At 43.9% G+C, this 10,000-nt stretch overlaps 1 protein-coding gene across 2 annotated transcripts in view; it reads left to right on the top strand.

Moving 5' to 3' along the window:
* Positions 1 to 537: 537 nt before the first annotated feature.
* LOC138966306 (transcription intermediary factor 1-alpha-like) overlaps positions 538 to 10,000 on the top strand; it is a 12,865-nt gene continuing 3,402 nt past the window's right edge. Inside the window, exons 1-3 of one of the 2 annotated variants that reach the window (XM_070338488.1) lie at positions 538 to 1,071; positions 7,160 to 8,297; positions 9,268 to 9,408. In XM_070338488.1, the coding sequence (XP_070194589.1) occupies positions 7,179 to 8,297; positions 9,268 to 9,408 (1,260 nt within the window). In that variant the 5' untranslated portion in view covers positions 538 to 1,071; positions 7,160 to 7,178. The remainder of the gene's footprint in view (positions 1,072 to 7,159; positions 8,298 to 9,267; positions 9,409 to 10,000) is intronic. The other variant, XM_070338489.1, reaches the window with a different exon arrangement.

Consider the following 10,000-nt stretch of genomic DNA (forward strand, 5'->3'; position numbering starts at 1 on the left):
CCACTGGAACACACACCAAGCAAGTGTTCAGGCTTATAACAGTATCCACTGGAACACACACCAAGCAAGTGTTCAGGCTTATAACAGTATCCACTGGAACACACACCAAGCAAGTGTTCAGGCTTATAACAGTATCCACTGGAACACACACCAAGCAAGTGTTCAGGCTTATACCAGTATCCACTGGAACACACACCAAGCAAGTGTTCAGGCTTATAACAGTATCCACTTGAACACATACCGAACAAATCGTTTCAGTATTCTAAATGCGCCCTTCCGTTTGGCCACATACAGTTAACTGCCTAGTTGCTTTCTTCATATAAAAGATTTTTGTTGTTGTTTTCTGTTCTTATTGTGTTTTACTTACATGAGCAATCAGGAATGGCTGGATATTCACTAGTGTTCTATGTTTGTGTGTGTGTGTGTGTGTGTGTGTGTGTGTGTGTGTGTGTGTGTGTGTGTGTGTGTGTGTGTGTGTGTGTCTGTGTGTGTGTGTGTGTGTGTTTGTGTGTGTGTACGTGTGCTATTAATTTGCCCTGTACTTTTTAAAATTTAATATTTTCGCTCACCAGGTCCATTACTTGCTCCCGCGTGCACACACATTCACACACACAACGCTTACAGAAAAAAATCACTTAAGTTTTACTTTATTTAAAAATACACAGTGAAAAAGTAAAGGCATTTAAATATAAAATGTACATATTTTAGTTGGCGTTGCCGCGAATTCTGCGATTAATGAAAACCCATTTGTAAGCAATACAAGATACTGTATCGTACAATGTCGTACAGCCAGAACATCCTCTCACATTATTTGTATCAACTGTGAAGTAATCAAAGATGGATTTATCGTAAAGTATCAAAAGAAACAAGACAGAACAGCTCTTCAATCCTGTTCGCAAGCGCCTGTACCCCAAACCAAAAGTAGACCTCCTGATATGACGTGTCAGGGGCGGAGCACCGGTGTTGTCAAAGTCGTGTCGTGGTGGTTGTGTCTGCAGAAGATTCCAAACATCTCGTCGCCAACGCTTGGATAGACAACGGATTTATTCCTCTCTTCTGTCATCGCAGACGGTAAGTTGCTTAAAGCGTTTTATTGTCATTTTGGTGAATTGAGAGTTGTGATGATTCTGGCCTAATCCCCTCGTACTTTCGGTTCTGCTACTCCCCGTTACCCGATCAAATTTTCGTGTTTCATGCGTGTGTGATCGTTTGCGTATTGCCGGATCAGACCGGACTGTGCTGACTGAAGCCTGTTTTGGAAAGAAGTCAATATTTCGTGCAAATAATAAACGAGCTAAAACGTATACGTTTTAAAGCAAGGACAGAATCTAACGATGCAGACTTGTTTGGACAGGTGTCTCAGTTTCACTTCCGCCTTACTGTACAGTCACAGTGCAATGCGAGGCATGAGTTGCGTTGTGACTTTCACACAATCTTTGCTATCTGTTTATATTCTCTCTTTCTCTTTCTCTTTCTCTGTCTCTGTCTCTCTGTGTTCTGTTCTGTTCTGGATTATTGTTTAGCCTCTGTTGACCTAGCTAATAACATTCACGATTTAACCATTGGCGACAGAATTGAATCAATGCATATGCCTGTGACCTTTGCGCTTGGGTTGAAAGGGAATCAGCGCCAGCCCCCTAAACAAGCACGTGTCTCAAAAGTTGTGTGGAACGATGCAAAAAAGAATGATTTTATTGAAAGTGTTAAATCAGACGATTTTAAAGCTAAGTTAAAGGAAGCGTGCGACATCATCAACGCAGACATGGACGAGGGGCTGGAGATTTTTAACAAAGCAATGTTACAGTCGGCAAAGTGCATGAACAAAAAAGTCGGAGGTGACGATGAAGGTAGAAGTGCGTCCTCATGGTTTGATGTTGAATGTTTGGAAAAGAAGCGATCTGCGAGACGGTTGCTGAGAAGTTACCAAAGAATTAAAACAGAAGATAAAGAAGAAAAAGAGATAGCAAAGCAAAAGTACGCTGAAGTCAGGAAGGAGTATAAAGACCTTCTTCGAACAAAGCGAACAGAGTACAGGTTAAAACAAGTTCATAACTTAGTGCTCTCTGCTGATAAACCAACTGAATTTTGGAAGGAAATAAGGAAATGTAATAGAAAAGAGGTGCACTCCAACTCCGTACCAAAAGAGGCATGGTACGAACATTTTAAGAATGTTTTAAACACCGATACAGTTGAAGATGAACCCGAAGACGATCAGTTGCCTGATACAGGTATCAGTGACGAAATTCTTGACAGTGAAATAACTGAAATTGAAATTAGTAAAGCAATCAGAAATTTGAAAAATGGTAAAGCGGCAGGGTTTGATGGTGTGTTGAATGAAATGTTGAAAGTGTCTGAAAGTCTTATTTTACCCTTTTTAGTTAAATTGTTCAACAACATTCTCGAGAAGGGGGTGTACCCAAGAGAGTGGTCCAAGGCCATTATTGTGCCGTTACATAAAAAAGGAGACTGTGATAACCCTGATAATTACAGAGGAATTTCCCTCACCAGTACGATGAGCAAAATTTTTATGTCTGTTCTGAACGACCGCCTGTCTGTGTGGTCAGAAAATAATAACATTTTAGATGAAAGCCAGGCTGGCTTCCGGAGGAATTACTCAACTATTGATCATGTGTTTACCCTTTACGCTTGCGTCCAGAAACAATTTTCACAAAAGGCCAAACTGTATGTAGCCTACATAGATTTTTGTAAGGCTTACGATAGCATTAAGCGCCCCGTGCTCTGGTCAGTGCTTTTTCGATTAGGCATACAAGGCAAAATATTTAAGGTGTTAAAGAGCATGTATGAAAATGTGAAAGCATGCGTGCGGTGCGGAAACGAATACACTGATTTCTTTGAATGTATGCAAGGCCTTAAGCAAGGTTGTGTAGCCTCACCGACAATTTTCTCGTTTCTGATCAACGAACTGGCACAGGATGTCATACAACGAGGCAGACATGGGATACGTTTATCTCCGTCTGAGTTAGAACTGTTTGTAATGCTTTTTGCTGACGACATTGCGCTGTTATCCAGCACTGTAGTAGGCCTACAAAACCAGCTTAATGTCCTGCGCTGCTCTGCAGAAAAACTGTGTCTGAACGTGAACTTGACAAAGACTAAGGTCATGGTTTTTAGAAAGGGCGGGCACATTGCACAGAAAGAGAAGTGGTTCTACGGAATGGATCGTCTTGAGATTGTGAACTCGTTTAGATATCTCGGTGTAACCCTTTCCACCCAACTGAGCTGGAACATTGCAGTAGAAACAAAGACAACCATGGCGAAAAAGGGAGTGATCGAAATCGTTAGATTACTGAACAGACTTGGCTGCCATTCGGCAAAGGTGTTTTTCAAACTGTTTGACGCACGGATCGCTCCTATGCTCTTGTATGGTTCAGAGCTATGGGGATATGGAAAGTATGACTCTGTGGAAAGGGTCCACCTGTTTGCGTGTAAAAAGTTTCTGAAAGTGACAATTCGAACTCCAAACAACATTGTGTATGGTGAATTGGGAAGACATCCGCTGTATATTAACTCTGCAGTCAGATGTGTGAAATACTGGTTTACACTGCTGAAGCAACCTGATTCAAGATATTCCAAGATTGCATATAAAGCTTTATGTAATTTGGCATCGAAGGGCCACACAAATTGGGTCTCACATGTGCAGAGTCTTTTATGTTGTAATGGTTTTGCTGCTGTGTGGATGTACGGAACGGTTGGGAATGAGAAGTGTTTCTTACAAGAGTTTAAAAGACGTTTACAAGATTGTTTTTGTCAAGAATGGTTCTCCTTTTTAGAATGCAGTGAACGTTTTGACATTTATAATTGTTACAAAACATGCTTGGAAAAAGAGAAATACATTGAATTAATCGAAGATATTAAGTACAGAGTTGCTCTTACTCGTTTCCGCGCAGGAGTATCCGAAATCAACGCTCACAAGTTTCGGTACGCACCAAACCAAACGACAAGAAACTGTCCTCTCTGTACAGCTGATAAAGAAGATGAACACCATGTTGTATTTTTATGTCCTTTTTATCAAGACCTTCGAGCAAAGTATTTGAAAATCTCGAACTCTAAGACGCTGCAACAACAACTTGTGTATTTCTGTGGCAATAATGAGGAAAATGTGATGAACAGCTTCAGCAGATTTGTGTTCTTCATGCTGCAGAAGAGACGAACCCTTATAAATGAGGTTCAGTGATATATCATCAGGGTTTTAATGTATTTGTTGAATTTTATGCGTGACTATAATTTATAACTGTGCAGATACTATTGCTGTTATTTTAACCACTACTGTAAGGGGCTGTGGCCTTAGACAATTAAAGATTTGTTCTTGTTCTTGTTCTTGTTCTTCTCTGTGTGTTGTCTGTCTGTCCCTGTCTCTCTCTCTCTCTCTCTTTCTCTCTCTCTCTCTCTCTCTCTCTCTCTCTCTCTCTCTCTCTCTCTCTCCTGTGTCTCTCTCTCTCTCTCTCTCTCTCTGTGTTGTCGGTGGTCTATCTCTCTCTCTCTCTCTCTGTCTCTCTCTGTCTCTCTCTGTCTGTCTCTCTCTCTTTCTCGCTCTCTTTCTCTCTCTATCTCTCTCTCTCTCTCTCTGTCTCTCTCTGTCTCTCTCTGTCTGTCTCTCTCTCTTTCTCGCTCTCTTTCTCTCTCTGTGATGTCAGTCTGTCTGTCTCTGTCTGTGTCTCTCTTTCTGTGTTGTCTTGTCTATCTATCTGTCTCTCTGTCTCTGTCTCTGTGCCTCTCTGTCTCTCTCTGTCTCTCTCTCTGTCTCTCCCTCTCTCTGAATAACACAATATTTAAACACCACCACAGACACAGCTCACTTCATGCATGCACTGTGCGCCAAGCCTGAAGGTAGAAAGCAGGTAATCGCTGCATAACTAAGGAGCGAGTTTTCGCGAGGAACAGGGTTGAGCTACGGTAGGGTCACTGCGCATGTCTGGTTTTTTTCTTCGCGGAAACGCTCGGTTGGGTTGTGTCCAGTCGCGTCCCTTGCAACAAGATGGCGACAAGCGCGTTACGGATTTACTGTTGTGGAGAGTTGATGGACGACGATGATGAACAAGCAGTACTGTTTTATTGTTGATGTGAATGTAATGCCAAAACATCGAACTATCGATTCGAACGTCAATGAAGAAGTGAGCGTGAAAATCGAGCGCAAAACAGCCGGGTAAAAGTTCAGGGCGCTAAAGTACATTTGAGCCGAAATCGCACCCAAACTCCTGTTGACCTCATTTCTTCCCAAAATAAACATCACTGCTAAAATAAAATGCATTAAAACCAAGACAGTATCCAACCCAGTATCCTTAATTTTTGAAAGGCTAAGTGATTTACAACAAATGTCTTCTCACAATCCGTAACTTTGTCAAAAAATATTTGCAGAAGTTTCTCACCTCGCCTTGGCAGCCATCTTGGAACTGGAGAGACCCTACGCAGGAAGCAAGGTTGAAAGTTGGTTAACCGGTGACGTCACTCCAGTCGTACCGGACCGAGTTTTTGCGACCTCCGGTTCGACTCGAGTCACCTTAGTTGACGCTAAAACTCGCTCATAGTATATTCACCTGTCAGTGTCCTGTGTCACAAAACGCGTCGTGCTTCACTGCTCAGGGTACACGGCACAGTGTGCAACAGGCGAGCGCCTATAGTTGTTAAAGGCACACTCCTTCCCGTGAAAACAGATCGACGTATCGTCTCAGATCTGGAAAGGCTTTTACATGGATTATAAGGTCATTCCGCCACTTGGTCACATACCAAAACTGAACGGTCTGGGTACTCTCTTTGCATAGAAAGAGTTTGCTGATGAACTAGTTATTTTACGAAATAAATGAGGCTTTTTACGGAACAAATTTCTAACACACTACAGCAGTCACTGGGTGTTCATTTTTGGTATTTTACCAAGTGTCTCCATACCGTAAGAAAGCCTGACCGGATCTGAGAGTGTGCCTTTACCTGTTGTTTTGTCATCCATGATATCACAGCTAGTGCCTTAATTGAAGTTGCCCGTTTTTGCAAACACAACCATTAAAAGACGATCGAACTGAATCAATTAACGCAAATCAAGTGAGAAAACAAATTAACTTTACAGTGAAATAACCGGAGATGAAGTTCATACGTAAAATCCATAAACGTGTTATAATTAAGGGAGAGGGTGATTTTCAATTTCCTGGGAGGCCGGGCCGGGGGTGGGCCGGGTGGGGTGGGGGGGGGGGGGTTGGATTAGGGGGAAGGGTGAGAGGACGAGTGGAATAAGGTAAACATTTTCAAAAACATACACAAACTGGTTGCAAAAGAGTGGATTGGAGCCTCAGAGGGCGTTGCCGGGAGGTGGGAGGTGGGCGGGGAGTGGCGCCGGGTGTTTAGGTGGAATTAGGGGGGGGGGGGGGGGGGACGAAGCTGCCGAGGCATAGAACGAAAAAATGAAGCATTCGTTCAACCAAGCTCGCTTAATGGGATACAATTGATCTGACCAGTCAATGTTTGTAAAGATTTTAGTCAAGCAGTATGTAAGAAATGCATATTAAGTCCTTTGTACTGGAAACTTGCATTCTCCCAGTAAGGTCATATATTGTGCTACGTTGCAAGCCCCTGGAGCAATTTTTTGATTAGTGCTTTTGTGAACAAGAAACAAGTGGTTCTATCCCATCTCCCCCCTTTCCCCGTCGCGATATAACCTTGAACGGTTGAAAACGACGTTAAACACCGAATAAAGAAAGATTGATCTGACCGTTTCGGACGAGTTTGTGACGAATTGGACTAAATTGGAGAATTTATGGAATCCATTCAGGACGCACTTATCACGATTTACAAGAAAAAGCACAAGTAAACTAATTGATTAAATCAAAATGAGTGAATTAACATCCAGGCGCCGCTTCTCTTTTCTTCTGATTTTTTTGATTCCGCTCTGGTAACCGTGGCAACTGACAACATTAACAGTCGAGTGGAAAAAAACAAATTCTTGCACAAGAGTTGACTTTTCATTGAATGTTACGACAACTGATATTCTTTGAATATATAATATGTACACGTACTTGTTTTTGCAAAGTGTTGCTGAATGGAACTTATATTTCAAACCCTACACTTCATCGTCTAACTTTCAAAACGATCTGAGAGCGTTTTTCTTTTGGGAAAAAAAATAGAAAGTGTACTGTCTTGTACTTCCTTGCAGACTGCCAGTGACTACCATCATGGCGACGGCATCCGTTGCTGTGGAAGTGAGTGACGAGGAGTGCCCGGTGTGCCATGAAGGTTTCAAGAAACCCAAGTTGTTGCCGTGCGGACATCTGCTCTGCCGACACTGTCTGCTCAGCTGGCTACAGTCCGACCTTCAGGCGTGCTGTCCTCTCTGCCGATGCGCCATCGTGGAACCCGGGGAGCCAGCCAGCGGGAAAAGCTGGGAAAACCTCGCTGACAGTTTTCCCACCGACCTGGTCATGGCGGCCATTGTGGAAAGCCGGCAGCTGCTGAGCGAGGACCACCAGTGTCAGTTCTGCGTGAATCAAATTGCAGACACATTTTGTCTGAACTGTAATGATTTCCTTTGTTGCACATGCGCTGCTGGCCACAAAAGAATGTCGATGTCGCGACAGCACACTGTTGAACTCCTGTCCTCTCTTACGGCAGAAAAGCTGGCGGCCAGTCGCCCCTCCCTATGTCCTGACCACAAGGACGAAGTGTGCAAATTGTTCTGTGGCATGCATGGCGTGTCCATGTGTGTGCTGTGCGCCACCACCAACCACCGCCAGTGTCAGCAAGTCAGCCAGCTGGGAGCCAAGGCTGAAGAGTCGCGGGCAACGCTAGAGGAGCTGGGGACCATCTTGACCCAGGGTCAGCAGGAGCTTGGAGCCGCCATCGACCAGCTTGACCAGTCGCTGCAGGACAGCGAGACACGGAAACAGGCCGCCCTGGCAGACATACAGGTCATGCGTGACCGACTGCAGTCAGCCCTCGACGCGTGTGGCCGTCGTCTGACCGACCAGGCTCTCACTGCCCACTCTGACGTCAAGGAGGCGGTGCTTGACCGCAAGACTCGTCTTCTGGGACGACGCGGGAAGCTGACGTCACACAAAGACGTTATCGACCGTGTCCGAGACTCTGAAACTTGCGACGCTGTCTGTGAGATGAGACAACCGTTAGAAACACGCGTGAAGGGCCTTGACCGCAGCGTGACTTTGCCCTCTGATGCCATGGTCGTATCCGTGACAACGCTGGAGATTGACTCTGACGCAGTGTCTCGTCTAGAACGAGAATTGTCAGAACTGGGACAGGTCAAGGTCACTCCTGGCGAGACAGCTGCCAGCAAGGAGGTAAAGCGCTTTCACTCCACTCTTGCTCATCTTTAAGGTTTTGTTTGTTTTGATGGTTGGTCGCGTGCATTCTGGTAATCATCGCTCCACTAGGCTATTGCCAGTTGTCTCTCTGACCGGACGCTACAGTCCTACGCGAATCTATCAAAACAAGAATACAGAGTTATCTCCCATATGTTTTTCGCGAGCACTGATCTAAATTTGAGATCAGTGTTTGCGAGACGAAAATGATTGCAGATTGGCCGACTTCGACAGTGATCTCCGTTCTGTTCTTCACAGTTATGATAAAAACATCGTTCTAAGGTCAAAACAAGTCGAAATTTTGGGACTGCTGCCGGAAGGAGACCGTAATATAGGGTTTCATCACTGTCAACTGGTTACAGAAAAAATCGTCTGCTCCAGCGAGCGCCGAAACCAAGCGGTTGATTATCACGTGACACTTTTTCCATTTGGAGTTGTTTGCACAGTAAATACAGCCACGAAAAATAGCTCGCTTGAAACTGTCTTACATATCAATTCCTTTGTAATTTAAAAATTACACAACACCATGAAAAATCATTATCGACGATCGCGAATCTGCTTACATCCATAACACATTACGAAAAGATCTAAATATGTAAAAAAATCGATTTCCTCGCCAGACAAGGAAAACCAAGGCATCCTGTCAGGGATAGAATGAGCCGAACTCATTTTGACCTGAGTTCAGGTTGGGTCGCGTGATGGTTTAATTTCAAAATTTAAAGAACTGCCAGCGCTCATCTGGTAGAAACAGAATGAATGCAGTAGTACACCTGCAAAACTAACATCAGAACGTTGTTGTACATTTTGGGGGTGCTGTTAAAATGTGTATCCATTTTCAGAAAGTTACTGTCACTTTATGCTTAATGAAATGTTGCAATGGTTTTGAGATTATGTTCACCTTCTTTTGTATTCAGGTGAGATTTACAATTGCTCTTTTCTAAATTTTCAGCCTGTAGCGTTCAGCTTCCATAACAACCACGGTAAACACGTCGTGCTGAGTAACGACGAGCACACTGCAGAGAGGACAGCTCTCAGTAGCTGTTGTATAGTGGTGTCACGTGACCCCATGCAGGACAACATGCTGTATGAGGTAATGTCCACCATACATAAATTGTGGGTCTTTGTTTGAGGTACATAACAGTGTTCGGTTTGCTATCACGCCATGCGCAATTGACGCATGTGATCTAAAAATGACTCATTAGTATTCCGTTCCGCAAGTCAAAGTGCTTATCGGTATTAGGTAACAGTGCACTACAAGGGCACAGTTTATATCCGAGAAAGAGTATGGTCTCGTTTCACCGTTTCTCCGTTTTATTGAAGTAGCCGCCCTCCAGTTAACCGTGACGGTAGCTGAAGCGTAGTTGCGTTTCATCGTATTGGAACGTGTCGTTTCATCGAAAAAAGAAGAAACAGATAAACGGGAAACGAGAAACAGTCAAACGGGAGTACACCGGAAAAAGGCGTTTGAAATGCGGTTTCTTGAAACAGTGGTATATCCTGCACCAGATTGTACCACTTTGCTTCCATGGTACAAACATCTCCGAAAAGGGGATATAATAAGGGGGTTGTAGGTGTGAGGGCACACTACTTCGACCTAATACCAGCAAACTTTGGTTTACATACTGCCTCAACACCGTTTGTATTACTCGAAGGCGGCGTATGGCTGCCTGAATGGCGGAGTA

This window comes from Littorina saxatilis, linkage group LG5, assembly GCF_037325665.1.
Source record: "Littorina saxatilis isolate snail1 linkage group LG5, US_GU_Lsax_2.0, whole genome shotgun sequence".
Taxonomy (NCBI): Eukaryota; Metazoa; Mollusca; class Gastropoda; order Littorinimorpha; family Littorinidae; genus Littorina; species Littorina saxatilis.